General features: G+C 35.6%; 1 protein-coding gene across 13 annotated transcripts in view; it reads right to left on the bottom strand.

Moving 5' to 3' along the window:
• Positions 1–19,764, bottom strand: part of TP63 (tumor protein p63) — a 300,778-nt gene that overhangs the window by 248,042 nt on the left and 32,972 nt on the right. Inside the window, exon 1 of one of the 13 annotated variants that reach the window (XM_009447014.5) lies at positions 18,190–18,547. The exons of 1 other annotated variant lie outside the window; for it this stretch is intronic. In XM_009447014.5, coding sequence (XP_009445289.1) covers positions 18,190–18,200 — 11 coding nt within the window. In that variant the 5' untranslated portion in view covers positions 18,201–18,547. Of the gene's footprint in view, positions 1–17,887; positions 18,548–19,764 lie in introns of those variants that run through there. 11 more of the 13 variants (XM_054681331.2, XM_003310173.5, XM_063807429.1 and 8 more) reach the window with 11 other exon arrangements.

Here is a 19,764-nt window from a genome sequence, read left to right as displayed (position 1 = left end):
CCACCCTCTATCCTTCAATTGGTCCCAGTGTCTGCTGTTTCCATTTCTGTGTCCATGCGCTCTCATCATTTAGTTTCCACTTATGAGTGAAACATAATGCTATTTGGTTTTCTATTCCTGCATCAGTTTGCTAAGAATAATAGCCTCCAGTTCTATCCATGTTCCTGCAAACGACATGATCTCATTCTTTTTTACGCTGCATAGTGTTCCACGGTGTCCAGTCTACCATTGATGGGCATTTATGTTGATTCCATTTCTTTGCTATTGTGAATAGCATCGTTTTCAACCCTGTCATTTTCTCTGTATATATCTGTTATTTTCCTCATTTTTATGCAGAGACTTACCACCACCCAATATATCATGTGTTCATTTATGGACTGAAGATACACTTCCATAATAGCATGAATAACTTTTTGCTAACTAGTGCCTGGTATAAGGCTTAGCACATAGATGGTGCTTAGTACATTTTTAAAATGAACAGTAACTAGAGAGAACTATGTAATAACAACAAGGCTATTTGATTAGATTCCAGGAATTTAATCCTGCCTTTGCCATTAATTAGGCATCTATGTGATCTTCAGCAAGTCATTAACGCTCTAACCTTCAGTTTCTTTATCTATAAAATGAAACTAATAATAGTTCTATGGCTCAAATACTATATGTGAAATGGTTTTACACGATAAAGTCCTAAACGACTATGAGGGATTTGAGCAAACAAGATATCTAGACGTATAAACAGGATAATGGTAAGATTTAGGAAGAACACTGAATTCTGAGTGTGACATTCTGGCTATTAAGTCTTGGTTCTCCCACTAACCAGCTCTGTGATTTGGAGTTAATTACTCAATCCTGTTAAGATTCATTTATCCTAATGAGAGAGAAAACTTTCTTTTTTTCAATAAGCTTGTTTTTCACTCATTTAAAAGAAATTGTATCCCAGTGGTCAGGAAAAGCAATATAAGTAAATGCACCAAGAATTATTTATTAATGATTTCTCCGTAATTCATTCAGTCAGTAGTTATTGACTGAGCACCTCTGTGTGCCAGGCTGTGGCCTAGGTGCTTGGGATGAATTGGGGCACAAAGTAGACAAATGTCTGTCCTCCATGGAGCTTACTTTCCAAAGTGAAGAGACAGATAAGAAACAATAAGCATAATAAAAAAGTAAACTAAATTGTATTTTCAAAGGTGATGTGTGTTATATGGACAAAATAACATAAATAAGAAACTAGGAATTGAGAATGTGTGAAGGGAAGGGGGTCAGGTTGCAATAAATATGGGGCCATGGCATTCGAACACACACTGCCATTTAAAGACTTTCCTCCTCTTCCATTACTTCTCGTTCTTTATTTTTGGTTTCTTTAAATGTTTAAAACTATATTATAAATATGCTTTCTTAAAATTACAGAGCCTACATACTTCTACTGGAGTAACCAGTTGTAATAACGTATCTTTAAAAAACATTACTGTAAAATCTTTTGAAATTAGTTTATTTAATCTTTCTATGTGAAATCTTTAATCTTAGTTATGATATACAGTCTATATCATAGGCTCTCTTAATAGTGATTGCTTTCAAAAGAAGCAACATTTCCATTGCAAGTGAAATAAATAACATTATCTTTAAAATTTACGCATACTTTTTAGTCACTTGTTTTGAATCTCATGATTTTTATTACTAAATTTTCTATTCATGGAAACATCTATAGCGATGGATGGGAGAAGGCAGGGTAGAGGCTTGTTTTACTTTTTTTTTCTTTAAGACAATGTTCTTTGATAATTTGGCTTCGGTCTTCCTACAAGGGCTGCATACACAATGACCAGACAGCTTGCGTATCTTATAGCGTGACATAACTGAAAAAAGGGATGTCAGGTTTCCTGAGAGATATCCCCCCATCTCCCTAAAAACAATCCACGTAGAGCTTGCAATGGCTTTCCAGATAAATATAATCAACGGATCCTCTGTCAACCCTCTGGATCATTTGTATGACTGAAGAAGGCACCAGAGGAGGACCTGTTGAGTTGGACCATCTTAGAGGTAGGTTGCTGAAATATGAGTCATATTTAGTGACTTTGGTCAACTGTTCATCACGAAACTTAGATATATTAATCATTGCCTTAACGCAGATATTCATACTTTTAGACATTTTTAGTGCCCCAGGGAAGACCTACTGTTTTAGGGTATGACTAATTAAGAAAAGACTAGAATGACAGAATAGTCACTGTTAGCCTAAGATCTTAAACTGAAGGACCTCATCAGTATTCGCGTTGCTATCTACTTATAGCAACCCTCCTTACTGGGTATTAAAAACTAACCACCTGTGAGCTGGCAAAGAACACTGATGTCTATTTGTTAAGGCTGTTGGAGTTCTTGGAAGCGACAAAGTGCTAAACAAATGCTATTATTTATAGTCTGTCCCTGTTCAATGAAAAGGATCCACAAAACACTGCTGCCAAGAGTCACCATTAGTTACCCAGCCTGACGATTTCATTTCACTGGTTGAAACTAAGCAGCATGCTTTGAGCAATGAAAATCGTGGCATTCTCTTATGACTGGAAAAGCCTATTTCAGACCCAAGCTCCCTTTGTTTCCAACAGTGTTTGCACTCCACATGTTCTCACATGATTCAACATGGCAACCAAAGGCATTTTATAAAAGAATAAATTATGCGTGTGGCCAGCAACTACGTGTAGCCTCAAACCAGATTTATTTGCTTTTCTCACTTTCATTTTCGACTTTGTTTTTAAGATTTATTTTTGTTATTATGAGAAGACAAATCCCAATAGGTCAGATTCCCACCTGCCTTATATCTTGTGTTTGTTCCTTCACTTGGCCTGAAACAATGTGTCGTGAAAGGGAAAGGTGTATGGTGGTGGGGGTGGGACCAAAAGTAGAAGAATGTATAATAGAATTATTTCAATCAAATTAAACATTTATTGAATATTTATAATATACACGACTCAATGTTAGCTATAATGTATATCCAGAAATAATTAAAAGTTTAGTCATTGAAGTAAGTAAATGTAAATACCATATGTGAAGTATAAAGTTGTATCAGAGAAGAAAACAATACACATTATCTGTGAGATAAGCAAGAGCATCCTTCACTCATTCATTCATCCATTTGCTCAGTCACTTCCTATGCATTTGTAAAACGCATACCCTACACCTACAGAGAATACCAAAATTAACAAGACAACCCCTCCCCTTGTCAGTTGTATGGTCAGGTTTTCAAACTTCCATGCGCATCAGAATTTCCTGTTAACTGTGTTAAAATACAGATTGTTGAACTACAACTTCAAGTTTTTAAATTCAATAGTACACATGTGGACCTGAGAATTTGCATTTCTAATACTATTCCCAGGTGCTACAGTTGTACTCTTGGGATCACACCTTGGGAACCACTGGATTAGATCCATGCTTCTCAAATTGAATGTGTTCACAAATCACCTTGAGTTCTTGTTAAAATACAGATTCTTACCCAAAGGAAAAGAAGTCATTATATGAAAAAGACACTTGTATACGTACATTTATAGTAACACAATTCACAAATGCAAAAATATGGAATCAGCTTACGTGCCCATCAACCAACATAGTGGATGCCATAAAAAAGGATGAGTTCATGTCCTTTGTAGGGACATGGATGAAGCTGGAAACCATCATTCTGAGCAAACTATCACAAGGACAGAAAACCAAACACCACATGTTCTCACTCATAGGTGGGAATTGAACAATGAGAACACATGGACACAGGGCAGGGAACATCACACACTGGAGCCTGTCGTGGGGTGGGGGAGTGGGGAGGGATAGCATTAGGAGATATACCTAATGCTAAATGACAAGTTAATGGGTGCAGCACACCAACATGTCACATGTACACATATGTAACAAACCTGCACATTGTGCACATGTACCCTAGAACTTAAAGTATAATAAAATAAATAATAAAAAAATTAAAAAACACAATAAAAAATAAAAAAAAATTTAAAAAAGAAGATCATATAATCTTAGAAATAGACCAGCTGGAAGACCATGGAGTAGCAGAAGTCATTCCAACAATGACAGACCAAACTGCAGCTGGAATACCCAGTACAGTTCTGCTTACTAGACTTCAAGAAAGATCTGAAAGTGGAAAAGGAACCAAAGAAGGGCAGTTCAAGAGACCAAAGGGTGTGTGGAAGGTGCTGCAGTATGAATACTGTACGAATATTTTGACTCTGGTCTGAAAAGATAAAAGAATATTATTGAAAACTACATGGAATAATTGAAGTTCCTTCAAGTTTGAAAGTAAGCATTTTAGGACAAATAAAAGGAAATTCAACTTAGTACTTGTGGAAACTAATCCCTAAATATGAATAGGTTTACATTGATTCATGGGTAACAGGTCCATAATAAATTATTGGAAACTAGGATGTCTGAATATCGAGGAAGACAGCCATAGTCTCTTATAGTGCCTCTGTTGGTCTGTCTCAAACTGAATTGGGTGTGAAAAGGTAGGGTCCAATATAAAAGTTCCATTTCACCATAAAAAAAAAAAGAAAATGTGGTGTATATACACAATGGGATACCACTCAGCCATAAAAAGGAAAGAAATAATGGCATTTGCGCAACCTGGGTGGAATTGGAGACCATTATTTTAAGAGAAATAACTCAGGAATGGAAAATCAAATATGGTATATTCTTACTTGTAAGTGGGAGCTAAGCTATGTGGACTCAAAGGCATAAGAATGATATATGGACTTTGAACACTCAAGGGGAAGAGTGGTTGGGAAGTGAGAGATAAAAGACTACTCACTTTTGGGTTACAGTGTGGACTGCTTAGGTGATGGGTGCACCAGAATCCCAGAAATCAGCATTAAAAAACGTATCCATGTAACCAAAAACCACGTTCCCCCAAAACTATTGAAACAATAAAAATAAATAAAATGCAGATTCTCATTTAGTAGGACTGATGTGGGCCCCACATTTTGTATTATTCTATGCATTTCACTTTAAGTAGTAGGGTCTAGTAGGTGAACAGAAACTCATAAGTGAATATGCACAAAATACATTATGAAATAAATAGAAATTAAGACAAACTTTGAAGAAGGGAATAAATTTTCATAGGGAAGATTGTGAGGGTGTGCAGAAGGAACAGGCTTGGTGCAAGCTGGGGGTATGAGAGAGGGGAAGGGACTTGGTACAAGCTGGGGGTATGAGAGAGGGGAAGGGACTTGGTGCAAGCTGGGGGTATGAGAGAGGAGATAGTGGCCAGAAAGGAAAGTGTAAGATTGTGTGATTTGGGCCTGATAATTTCAGGTAATGATGAACAACCCAGGGCATTTGTGTGGATTGGTACCTGAAGTGGAAATGGGAGCTTCTTGAGCTGAAAAGGCAGAGGGACTGTAAGACAACATTGTGGGAAGGCAATCAAAAGGGAATAGAGTTCCCAAAGAACTGGCAGATGAGATGCCACAGTAAAGAGGAAAATGGAGCCATGTAACAGAAGAGAGCTTTCTGAAGGTCAGTGTATTGTCATAAAGGTCAGTAAATCACTTTGATGGTTGAGATTTCAGAAAACGTGAAATTATTGAGTAACCGTGGGTCAACTATGATCCCAAAACAGCAGTGTTGTCTGAAAAATATGATAGTTTCTTCTCTTGTCCACCGGAATGAAAAGGAGTTTGTGCAGAAGGCATTGCTTCTACTAAAGAACCATGGGCGATGTAGATGTTTTCAGAGAAAGAAAAGCCTTCAGTTAAGACAAGCTAGCAAAAGCATAAAAGATAAAAAGAACAGAGATGGAAAGAAATGATGGTGAGTCGAAGTACCACATTAGGGAAAAAACAGTCACATTGGTAGAGTGGAAATTAATTAATCTGATTGTGTCAAGAGTTCATGGAGGAGGGCTTGATCCACATCACCAAATTTCAGTAACAGAAATTGGTAAATGAGAGATTTCTGAGTTATCAACAGAAATAGGGGAGCAAAAGCATTGAGGGTTTTTTTAAAAAAAATCAGTTTAAAGGATAGCTTTTGAAGTAAGTGACCCCAAGTTTCCAAACTGGGCAACTCTAAGTTTTCAAAGTTAAGCCCCTGTCTGTAAGGGTTCTAATGGAAACATTTATTTCCAGAGGGAGAATAGACTGTCCTCAAATTTGGCTGTCTGGGGCCGGGTGCAGTGGCTCACGCCTGTAGTCTCAGCACTTTGAGAGGCTGAGGCGGGCAGATCACCTGGGGTCAGGAGTTCGAGACCAGCCTGGCCAACATGGCAAAACCCCGTCTCTACTAAAAATACAAAATTAGCTGGGCATAGCGGCATGTGCCTGTAATCCCAGCTACTTAGGAGGCTGAGGCAGGAGAATTGCCTGAACCCGGGAGGCAGAAGTTGCAGTGAGCTGAGATTGCGCCATTGTACTCCACCCTGGGCGACAAGAACAAAACTCCATCTAAAATAAATAAATAAATAAATAAATAAATAAATAAATAAATAAATAAATTTGGCTGTCTGGAATTAAGTTAAGGGTGTGAGTGATACTTGGAAATATATTTCCTCTTTAGACTCAGACCATTTTTCTAGAATGTTAAATTATTAGTTTTTGCAGTTTTCTGTCATGTTTTATTTATGCTTTAAAATCATTTCTATATAGAATTTACTGAAAGTTAAGGCACTTACTATTAAAGAAAATGTGATAGAAATCAGAATCCTACCCATAACTACCTGCTGTTTTACCCAGGACAGGTTACACAGCGTCTCTCTGCTTCGATTTCTTCATATAAAATATAAATAATAAGACCTAGCATTCTATAGTACTTACTGTGTGCCAGACTCTGTCTTAAGTCATTTGTACAATTAACTCATTTAATTTTTAAGGCAATCCAATCAGGTAGGTACTACTATTATCACTCTCCTTTATACATGGAAAAAAAAAAATAGACATATAGATTAAGTTAGGAGGTACAACATTTGCCAGAGTGAGATTTTTGAACCTATGTGCATTGGCCCCCGAATCCAGTCTCTTAAACGTTATACTACTGTCTCTTGGTTAGAAAGAAATAATACTAGTAACTACCTTTAAAGGTGGTTTGAGAGTTAAATGTGTAAAGTGCTTGGAACAGTTCCTGGAACATAGTTTAAATTCAATAAATACTACATATTTCGCTGTTCATATCTCATTTTCATTTTGTAAAAATACAAAATCAAACGTTGAGGTCTTTTAAAATTAGTAATTGTGGTTTCCGTAGTTGTCCTAGTTAATAAAAAGTGCTAATCAAAACCACATATCATCTTACATCTATTAACTTATGAAATTTAAAAATAATACTATTCAAAGCTGCAACTCTTTAGCAAAATACATTGGCATACTGTTTAAATAGTAATGTTTTCCAGAAACTTGAAAAAGTATACACTCATTTACTACCCGGCCCTCTTGCTTCTTAGGTGGCAGGATGTTGTGGGGGAAGCAGTAAAATCTTTGGGTCAGATAGCCCTGACTCGGGTGAGAATGATGGTACAAACAGGTTTTTCCACTTACTAGTTAGGTCACCCTTGGTTAAGTTAGCTATCTCCAAGCATCATTTTTCTCATCTGCAAACTGGGAATATTACTTAAGAACTGTGTTATATGAGATAATTCAGGTAAATTACATACCTTGCTTAGATTGAACATGTATAAGTTTGCTTTCCTTAAATATTTGGACCATTGAACTATCCCAAGGAAATAATTCAAAAGAAAGGTGGTTGTATAACATTCTTAATTAATAACAAAAATTATAACCACACCAAATGTTCAAAAATAAGGGAAATAATAAATGTAGTAAATTACATAGATATGATGAGACACTGATGCAGTCACTTATATAGTAACTGGAAAGTGCTCATTAGATTATTTATTAATGAATAAGACATTGAAACTATTTATGATTATAACTTGTTTGTAAAAAAATTATGAACCTAGAAGATGGCATGGAAAACAATTGTTTTACTAAATTTTTCTTTGTTGGCATCATGATTATTAGAAACACTTCATTTGTGTAATAAATACTTATTGAAATATAAGTAGTAGCAAGTCACAATCACTTTTATCTGAGTATGTTTTATCTAAGAATATCTAAAATGCTCTGACATTTATATTTCTACCTGAGCTTCGAAGAGCTTCCTTTACCTCACACTTAATTAAGATTATTTCAGAACCAAATTTGCTACAGTAAAAACAAATACGTAAAAATGTTGAAGTTGTAAATTTCTTATCATATATCCAGTATCAAGTATTTAATAAATATGTGCAGAACAATATTAAGTAGCTTTGTAGCTTTCAAACTACAAACTCAACTACTAAGTTTACAATGAAAGTGAACTATTTCCCTTCTCCTATTGTTCCTTGTCCCCCCAACCAAATAGAATTTATGAATTTACTTAAAGATCAGCTATTTACAAATCTTCTTAAATGTACTTAATTCAGAGAGGCTAGGTATTAAAAACAATTATCGTATAAAATCCAAAAGGCATATGTTTTGCCAGTTTTATTTATGTGTTTATATTTTTGATATGTTTCTGTTTCAATGTCTTAGTTTAGTTTGCACAATAGCCCAATTTTACTTTTGCAAAGCAAAGCTTGGACTTGTTTTAAAAAAGTGTTCTATAATATTTTTAGCTTTTTCAGGCATATTCTGTACTAACAAGCAGCAAAGAATGCAGAGCTTCTATGAAAGAGAGAAAGAGCAAAAGAAAAGAAGGGAGGTCAAAAGCTGAAGGGAAAAACAAGCTTTCCACTTCACTGCTTTAAAGCATTTAAGACACAGAGGTAAAATTGTATGTACATTTTATGTAGGAACATAGGCTGGCACCTTGCATATCATACAAGAGGTTCGGTAGTGCATTTATAGAGCATCACTGAAGCCTTTTGTTCAGCAAGAAAAAAATGATTGAACATCTGACTGTAAAAAGTGTGTCAGTGTGACTGCAACATTTACAATGGACCACATTTGCAGCAGTACTAACTTGAAGATAAATCGTGCATTAATATTTCACATTTTGTTGCAGAATTCTCAATTATAGCCACATCAGCCTCTATAGGGTACTAAAAAATGAGCTTATGAAGGTACAAAGATTTATCATATTAGACAGTATCAATTAAGATGCTGAAAGAAAACCCGTCAGTTTTGATTGTTCATCATTTAGTTTGAAAAATTTTGTCTCATTTATTGCCTGAGATAACAAAGGGGTTAAAAGGAAAAAAGTAAAATAGAAAAATACATCTTATTAAATTTTTTTTTATAGAGGCAGTTGCAGTGTCATGGAAAAGTTGTAAGAAAGCATATTTCCTCATTGAAAGCTTTAATGAATAATATATTCATTATTTATGTAGTTAAGAAGTAAGTGACACTATTAAATTCAAGTGCAAAAATAGAAGTTTCTTTGAGCCAGAAAATAATAAAGAAGAAAGAAAAGCTAATGATGAATTTCAAATTAAATATTTAAAGTTTGATGTTTTTAAGGAAGCTGTAAAAATTGAACACATTGATAAAATGTCAGCATTTGATGGAGGGTTAAATTAAATGCAATCCACAGTCTTAAGGCATAATATACTTGACTTTAAAAGAAAGAGTTCCCATAGTCCACTATTATAAACCTGTATAGGTTCTATTATTTATTCCCATGATAAATCAACATCCGTTTAAAAAGATTAAACACCTATTCTAGCTGGCCATATGGCTGACTAAATAACCACGCTAGCTTCGGTTTTGTATTTCTTGACTCAAAATGCTTTCTCAGTCTTAACATTATGATGATGCTGGTTTTGCCCTCAATTATGAAAAATCTGCCTGAGTTAATGGAATTTGAGAATGGGTGTTTGCTGTTCAACCTAACAGATTAGGTTTACTCATTTGAAACGAAAGAAAAAAGAACTGGAAATTTGAAAGTGGCAAGAGATTTTGAGCCCTTACATTTATTTTTCTAAGCTTAATGAATTCATTTCTGAACTTCAAATAATCTAATTCACCATAAGATAGTCAGATTAAGTAGAGAATGGAAGGCAAACAATAAAAATAAGGATGGAGCAAGAATTAATTCCCACAATCTAAGTTATCCCCAAATATTATGGTTTATGGTAAAACACACATGTTAATAACTGTCATTTCCAAAACCTTGACTAACCAATAAGTACACATCACCCATGTCCATTTCTCATTCTATTTTAATGGAACAAAGTGGCTTGCAGAGGTTGGGAAGTGTGTAATTACATAGACAGAGTGCACTTTGATCGTAATTACAGTATTTTATCTACCCATCACTTGTTGCTTGAGGACTTTTCCATGGTGAATTCTTTAAAGGAGATAGAAACCCTGTCCAGACAAATTTGAGCTTCAAAATAGCTAATCAGAAACTTGGCTCTCTTGTCCTCAAACAGAGATTGAAAATTGTCACTTTAATCTTACAATCAATTTGGCTTTGAAATAAAGTGAGAATGTGAAGTCTTTCTTTGGGAGCGTGCATCTCTGTTTTTCATTATCTCTAGTTACCTTTTTATGAGCATGTATTGGGGCATTGGGTCTAAGCTTGCCTCACTGTAGGTAGTGGTTTTCAAAATTGGGTGTGCAAACAAACGAATCATCTGGAGTGTCTGATAAAAATACTGAACTTGCATTCATTCCCTTGGCTCCCAATTTCTCAGAGAGAGGCATCGATGTAATCTCAAACCCAAATTAACTGAGAACCTTACAACACCAAAAAGTCTAGAATTATTTCTCCAAGTGTGGTCTGATAACCACCCGAATCAAAATTGTCTTACAGTTTACAGTGCATTTCCAAGGCTCCAGCGAAGCCCTCTCAATATCTGACAACATCAGAAGTGAGTATGTGCATTCCTGTGTTTCCTGGATCTAAATTTGGCCTTCAAAATTTTAGAGCTGCCATCTAAGAGTCAGATATATCTCTGTGTAAAAGAGTTTGAGGAACTTTAACAGAAACTAGTAATAAGAATCACTGTTTCAATTTACTGCCTCAAGAGCAGATGCTTGCATCTGCAGTCCCTGGGCTAGCTTGTCCAGTGTTTTTCAGCCCCATCTTGTACCTTGTATTATTTCTATACAAGTACTTTTACCTTGGATTCCCTGAGGTCTAGGATTGTATTTCACTCATATATTCTACCTTCCCCACTTTGCACCATAAAAAAATAATAAATTCATGGGAAGGTTTAGTTAAACGCATCAAAACAAAACGCAGTTTTCTAGTGTCCACATCTACAATTTGGGGATAACAATTCTTACCTTGGTGTATTAGTTTCCTATTGCTGCCATGACAAGTTACCACAAATTTAGTGGCTTAAACTAGCACAAAGTTAGTATCTTGCCGTTCTGCAGATCAGAAAACTGATGTGGGTCTCCCAGAGCTGAGATCAAGGTGTTGGCAGGACCTCATTGTTTTTGCAGACTGTAGGAGAAAATCGGTTTCCTTGCCCTTTCCAGCTTCCTTGGCTCCTGACCCACTTCCACCTTCAAAACCAGCAATAGCCTGTCAAGTCTTTTTTTACAACATGTCACTTTCACTCTTCTACCTTCCGCTTTCTTGTGATTACATGGTGCCCACAGGGATAATACGAGTTATTCCACCCACTTTAAAGTCAGTTGATTAGCAGCCTTAATTCCATCTACAACCTTAATTCTGCTTTGCTGTGTAACATAACATATTCACAGGTTCTGAGGATTAGGATGTGGCTATCTTTCGAGACTACTATTCTGCCTACCATATCTGCCTACCTCCCAGGTAGGTCACATGTGCAATGCATTGGGAAACATTTTGTCAACTGTAAAATTTTATACAAATCTAATAAAATGCTATGTTTTGTGTTAAAGAGAGCTTTGAACTGGTAGTCAAGGGACTTGAATTCTCATCCTGGTTCTGTTACTATTTTGCTGTGTGATCTTTGACAATACACTTAACCACTCTGGGATTCAGATTCCTTAATTCTAAAGTATAAGAACTGAGGTGGACAAGCCAAGATGATGTCAAGACCCATAATGATCTTTCTTCCGAAAGTTGATATAAAGTGGAACTCGAGGTATGCTTACATGAAGACACAATTGTTGGAAGGCAGCTCCAGTCCACTGGCACACTATACACGTAATATAATAGTAGAACAGAACAATACAGCAGGTCATGAAAAATGTTTTGTTTAACGTCTTTTCCATATAACGCTGATGAGAAAAAAAAATTCAGTTCCCAGCTGAGGTCACTGTCTATGTGGAGTTTTTGTGTTCTCTCCAGGTCTACATGGATGTTCCAGGTATTCCTATTTCCTCCCACATTTCAAAGATACGCACATTAGGTTCATTGGTGTGTCTAAATTGCCCCATTGTGAGTGTGTGTGTGTGTGTGTGTGTGTGTGTGTGTGTGTCCTGCAATGCAATAGCATCCAGTCCAGGGTTGGTTTCTACCTTCCACCCTGAGCTGCTGAGATAGGCTCTGGCCCTGAGACCCTGAACTGGAATAAGCAGGTTGGAAAATAATTAAAGGAATGAATATACATTATTGTAAAATAAAAATTCATAAAGTCTATGATAATCATAAAATACATGATGATAAACGATGCAGTCAAAAAGTGCTCAGTAAGCCTGCTATATTTTCATTTGATTTTGAACTGTGTGGTGGTAAGAGGTGCTCCTTACAATTGTTGCTTTGCAAAGATTTATTCCTTGATTTAACGTACTACCACTATGACCATCACTCACTGATTCACCAAAAATTGGGCAAATAATTATCTTACTTCCTTGTATTAATCTTTCTTAAATACATGTGTAGCTCACATTTATCTCAATGTTTAATATTAGAAATCTTGTGGGTCTATATTTAGAAGATTGGTGGCGGTTTTGTGACCCGAAATATGCCATAGAAACTTAACTGTTGTTTATATCAATTAGCCTAGGGTAAAATTGGTTTCGTTAGTTACATACGGTTTTGCTTAAAATCACAATCTCCAAGAACCTATCAGTAATGTTAAGTGAGAACTTACCGTCCACTAAAGGGGTGTATTTCAGAGTTGAGTTGAGTTTATTTCTCAAAGTTCTAGTTGTGAACAGTAAATGAGAGGTTTTTATCCCTACTTAACTCATGAGGAACTTTGATTTAGATAGCTTAAGTGATTTCATGAAGGTCACATAATCACTTAGTGGTGGAGTTTACTTACTACAATTGAGATCTTTTGCAAATCCTTTGGGCACTCTGCTAAGATGACTCTCTGCTGTTTAAATGCACTCACCGCTTAGACGCAGCGCACGGAAATAGAGCAGCATTGTGCTTTTGGCTAACCACAGTTGGTCATAAATATATTTTGAAGCTTATTCATTAGAGACTGAAAAATTTTTTCTTGATCACAACTGATGGATATATTAGATGCTGAAGATAAACTGTAACTTAATATTTCTTTAAAAGTGTGTATAAACAACTGTGTATAAACAACATATGCAGACTGTAGCATGTTGGCTCATTCCTTTCAGTCAGAGAAACTTAGTGATTACGGAGATGGCTAAAAGCCAGTGTGCTCATTGAAATGGATAGATTCATCATTTACCTCATATCAAAAATTATATTATATTATTAATTGCTATAGCAATTATTTTGGAAGTCTTCTTATGTGCATAAACAACATCATGGCATACTTTTTTAATGTGTGGAGTTGTCATGATCCTGGCAGGAAAAAGAGCATGATACTGGCAAGAAAAAAGATATTGAGGAAAGTTTAATGAGGGGGTAAGGAATATGATGTGGATCCCTAGAATTAGCAATGGCGGGAAATGGTTACTCCTCCTAAGCTTGAAGAAAAGGAAGGGGAGGGAGTAACTACTCAAAGTCAGGGGACTCGGACCTGCAGCAAGGGCCTCTGAGAGGATCTGCAGCCTTTAGCCAAAAACCAACAGGGAGTCAGCCAGGGAAACCAATATTCCAACTTCACTCTCCTGCAGGAGATTGCTGCTGGTTGAATTCAACAGGAAACCAGAGAAGAAAAGACCTGTTAAAGCAATTATCAGGAGGCAGGTTCTTGAGGCAAAGAATGAGAAAGAAAAAGAACAGATGTGGAGGAGCAAGTGAAGGACGCCCAACACAGAGCTGCATCTGCCTTTAGGTGATTTTATCTTACAAATGAAATGATCTTCCACCGTAACTTCATTGTCATCACTCTTCCTTTTGGGATATATTTAGAAAGTACAGCTAATAAAGTTGACCTTTACGCCAGTAAAGAATAAAATTCACAACAAATATGTAATTCACACACAAAAAACACACTTCGTATTATCCATATAGTATTTTAATAGCTCGATGCTTCTTTGGAATACAGGATGACTAAGAAAAAACAATATAAAATATTTTACTGGTGGTTCAAATTGAAATGATGTTTACTTTTCTCTAATTTTTAGCCCTCAGTGATCACATAATTTCAAAATTTAATTTTGATTCATGTTTATCATTTTAACTGGTTTATTTTTTGAAAAAATACTTTGAAAGAATTTAATCTATTAAGATTACTTTGTTAAAAAATAAATTTTGCAAAGTAGATGGAAATTCTAGAAATGAAAGAATGGAAAATTGCCCAAGTTTTAGCCCAAACAATAAATTAACAAGGATGTATCTTCTGAAGTGCTAAATTTTAGATTCATTTTCAATATTCACCTAATACAAAATAAGCAACAAACAGAATTTATTGTGTACAAGTTTCTATTCATAAATTAATGGTAACGAACCCACTGACTTATTTATTGAACTTTTATAATTTCATCTATAGTTCAATATTTTAAAAATTAAGTTAGTATTCAAATGGTAATGTGATTTTATCCAACTTTTTTCCTCTTTGTATTGTTAATATTATCAAAAGGGGAACTTAATAAGCTCTAAGGTGTTAACTGCCTTTTTGGTTTTCAGAAAAGTTTTTGCAAAGACTAAAGTAAATTAGCATTAACATCAGGGCACAACTAAATGCTCAATATGGGAATATGTTTAAGTGGAAAGGAAAAAAACAGAGGATGAAGTCCCAATTTTAACTTAGAGAATGATTACCATCAACCTTTGAAACATGTATTTAAACACTTTTTTGGAATGGCATTAACATTTAGTAATAAAAGATAACATCTGTCATTTTTTTCTATTCTGTAAGGGAATTCATAAATTAAGGTAGCTTGGAGTTAAAAATATCAAGATATCCTGTTCTTTCTTTAAAAAATTATCTTTCATGACTTCTTTCTAAACACAAGGTCAGTAAAGACAAATTTAACTATGTAGATGACTATGATTATGGAATGATTAAATTTGGTCTTTCTTAAAATAGCTTTTTGTAAACCGAGAACTACAACGGTTGTCTGCTTAGAAAAACCAGCTCAAACCCATTTACTCATGAGGTATCAAAGAACATATTGTTTGATCCTTGCTTTGACAATATACATTATCATACTAATTCCTTCAGTGATATTTCATTTATTCACTTGTTTATTCACTAAGTAATAAAGGTTGGAAAATAGTAATAATTCAGTCCTTAAAACACATGACAAACAGTTAAAATATTTGAGGAAAATATATTTTAGATTAAATATGTAAGTACTGCAACATTAAATAAATGAATGTAACAGTCACATCTAATTGGTTTTTGTATTTGCAATGTCTTCCACAGAGCAGATGCTGAGTAAGAGCTATGTTTCATCACTTTAATGTTTTTGTTGGTTAAGCTTGCATTACAAATGAGAAGTACATATTCTTGCCTAAAATTATTTATTAGGCAAATAATTGCTCCCTGGCCATTCTGAACCATAGTCTCACAGCTTCTCAACATGCCCCCCCTGCCTTCCCCAGAAGTATCAGGCACCATGATTAAAGCCCAGGGCATTCTAGGAAAATTTAAAACTACTTAAAAATACTATGTAGCCATAAAAAAGAATGAGATCATGTCCTTTGCAGGGACTTGGATGGAGCTGGAGGCCATTATCCGTAGCAAACTAACACAGGAGCAGAAAACCAAATACTGTATGTTCTCACGTGTAAGTGGAAGTTAAATGATGACAACGCATGGACACATAGAGGGGAACAACACACGCTGGGGCCTTTCAGAGGGTGGAAGGTGGGAGGAGGGATAGGATCAGGAAAAATAACTAATGGGTACTAGGCTTAGTACCTGAGTGATGAAATAATCTGTACAACAAACCCCCATGACACAAGTTTACCTGTATAACAAACTTGCACTTGTACCCCTGAACTTAAAATAAAGGTTAAAAAAAAAATAAAAATACTATGATTGCTTAGAATATTACAGTATGTCAAAAACTGAGATGACATTTGCTTCATGAACTAATAGATCGTCAAGGTACTATAAAAAAGTAGTTTCTCTATTTCTTTATATTTATAGGCCTCTCTTATCATTAGAAATGCTTCTAGAGAGGTATGTATGCAGGATTGAAGTGTGGGTTATTAGTCAATAGAAGGAAGTTTCTTCTAAAGCTTCCCTGGTTCCAAGTACCTAGTTTAGGAGAGATGCCCTCAAGAGGAGCATTACACGGTTACTATTTCATCACAATGATCTTCTTAGAACTATTATTTCCAAAGATGTTTAATGGAATAGATAATTTTGAGATTAGAAACAATTTTGAGAACCAGAAAATCTTTGGTGTTTTTCTTTTTAATCAACCCAATCCCCAACTGCAGCTAGATCTAATTTTCACATTATACAACAACATAAATCCTAGAGCCATTTATTTGTGCTAATATTGTTGTTTGTGGCAAACAGCAAGACACGAATCAAGCCACCACCAACAAATTCCACTGAAACCTTGGAGACCCCAAACTTGCTTCCCCTCTCTCTTTTTTCACCCTTTTCTTTTTATCTCCTCTATTCTATTTATCTTTCTGCCTTGCTCTTTCTCTTCTGCCTTTTCGCACAACCCACCAGAAACCTCACAGGAAGAGAAACAATCTACATAGCCCACATTAGTGTTCTACGTTGTAGCAAATCATGTTAAAGGAAGATCACACATCTTTCACACTCTACTAGTCTACAGTAAGTGAGTCCTGCCCAGAGAGAGCAGAATCTGCTTCTAGTATCAAGCTCCAACAGACACAGGTGGTAAATGGCAAGTTAACCCTTTGTAACCTCACCATTTTCAACACGCAAAGGACCTCTCTCATTAGTCTTATAAAATAAAGTACGAAATCTCATGCTGTTAAACTAACATCACATTGCTACATATGACTTGAATATCTCCCATAACTTTATGACTGGAAAAACACTGTTCAGATTTCATTTACCAGTTTAAAAATAGCAAAGTCTAATTTGAAGCACATACACACACAATTGTGCACCCTCACTAATATTCTCTCTTAGTACTAGGCAAATGTTTCTAAATAAAATTTACCAGAATCACAAGCTTTAAACGTCAGATTTGTCAAAAGATTTTCATTATCAAACATACCAAAAAATATTCCTTATAAAATGCAATGACAAGCCACAATCTGTTTGGTACAACAACGGCTAGTTATCTATTTCTTAATGTATAAATCAAAATTATTTGGTGTTTATTTTGACTTGAAGATTATCCATACATTATTATATCCCTGCCCAGTGAAATTTCTTTTTGAGTGAGTAGGTGCTGAACAAGGCAAATAATATATTTTAAACATTCTTAAATGGCGTGATAATTTTTTTAAATGGGAAGATTCGCTTCAAATTTTTTCACTTTGTAGATCCAAATATCAACCAAAAAACACATCCAGAAAATATGTCCACAGACCACTTTAAGTCCACAGAAAGTCCAAAATAATATCACTGTGCTCACTAAACAAGGAGGAATTGTTCTTTGTACACAGCTGACACATTCATAATACACAAGGCACTTCAATTAAGTTTTGAGAGAAGTTATGTCACATTCAAACTCACCGCTGGATGTAAGGGTCAGGGCAGTACTGTAGGGTGGCACACCGTGAAGTTTCAAAATTCATTTCCTTCAACTGTCTTTGATATCAACGAACGGAGAACAATTATATAAAATATACACATATACCTGTGTATATATAGATATAAAGCCGGGAGGCCAAAAGCAATAGGGTCAAATGCTATCAGACATAGAAGTTTAGGCACTTCTCCCCTTCACACATATTTGCAAAGAGGCGGAGCGTTTCTTGATTTTAGCCAATGAGATTCATCAAGTGACTAAAACTTCATAAACGCTCGATTCTTACCAGCTGGGCATCCTCTCTACTGTTGTTCTTCCCCCTCTCTCACGGCTTCAGAGTCCTTGACGTATAGTAGCCACACTTGTTGTTGGCAATTTGGAGCTGGAGGCATCTCTGAACTTCTGATCTCTGTCGTGATTGGATGCTGGCATGAATGGCATCAGAGTTTAATTTCAGCAGCCTGGACTTTTGTAACCGAACTGAGCTGATGAGTGTCTACCCTGCTCCAGCTACATAACACTTCCTTGTATCTGGATACTGGTTTGATTTGAGGATTTCTGTGACTATTTCTGGGGCTAAAATGTTTTGTAGAGCTGCTTAGGGAAGTTTTGTTTTGTTTTGTTTTTTCATCTATTTCCCTCCCTCCCCGCCCTTCAGTTTCCCTTTCAGCCAACCGCCTGTTGTGGTCACAATCTCAAATAGCAAAGACAGGGAAATTCCTTGATTATATTTAACTTAGAACTCACTCTTCCTCTCAGCTAAGAGATAGAGATATCCCTTTCACATCCCCTTAGAAGCTTTGCCTGACCCGAATAAAAGAAAATAACCCTTATTGAGTTAAATATCCTACCTCAAACACATGCACATGTACTTACATATAATATAGTAATTTTCTTAAAGATATTAAAATTGGAAATAATATATTATTGTAGAATATTTTGAAGTGCACAAATTATTTCAAATTGCCTGTTAATAAAAATATTCTAGTTTATTTTAATCTCTCAGTCGGCTCCACTCTACTCTTTATGTCTTACAGTTTTTGCTGTTTTTGGTTTTGCTTTGACTTGACCTACTTCGAAAGGAAACCATAAAATTGTTCATATATTCCCAAATCAGTGTAATATCAGGAAAGTCTACACACAAACTAATTTATTTCCTTTCTGAATATGGGCTGTAAACTTATCCTGGTTTTGTGGATTTGGAAATTGAATGAAATATGATTCAGAAGCTAAATTAGGATAGACTCCAACAGGGGGAAAAAAAAACCACTCCGTGTATCTAACGGTCACTAACATGGCGAGTTCACATCTTCCTTTCACCCCCTAATCACAGGACACACCTGTAAACAGGTGACATCAGTAGATGTCAAAGTTGTGAGACAATCTAAAGCCCTTTCAGAGAAATTTGACATTTCCCTGTAAGTAAATCTAACTCAAAATGTGTTTCATAAAAATATTTTATTTGTTGCTTCAGCCAGGATGGAAGGGAGAAGCTATTTAAAACTTGACATTCTCTTCCTTTACTTAGCCCGAGAGCGGCTAACATCTGTGAATTGTGAAATTCACAAACAGGCCGGCCTGAGCCCCAGCCAAATCAAACAGCTTGCTCCACAAAATGTAAAACTTGAAGGGAAGATTGCTTAACTAATTAATTATAGATTTGTTAATTGCAGTTAAAGAGTTTGGCTTTCTTCCCTGCTATTAGCAAATATAGATGACCTAAATAGAAGGTTCTGAAATTAAAAATAATCAATTTCCTGTGACCACAGCCAAGTGATTCCATTTATAATGAAAGGTGGAGTGAAGATTTCTAGTGCAGAGCTTCTCAGGTTTTAATGTGCCCGTGAGGCACCTAGAAATC

The sequence above is a fragment of the Pan troglodytes genome, chromosome 2 (assembly GCF_028858775.2).
Source record: "Pan troglodytes isolate AG18354 chromosome 2, NHGRI_mPanTro3-v2.0_pri, whole genome shotgun sequence".
In the NCBI taxonomy this organism is placed as follows: Eukaryota; Metazoa; Chordata; class Mammalia; order Primates; family Hominidae; genus Pan; species Pan troglodytes.
The sequence above is the reverse complement of the archived record's forward strand: the minus strand, read 5'-3'. Positions and strand labels throughout refer to the sequence as shown.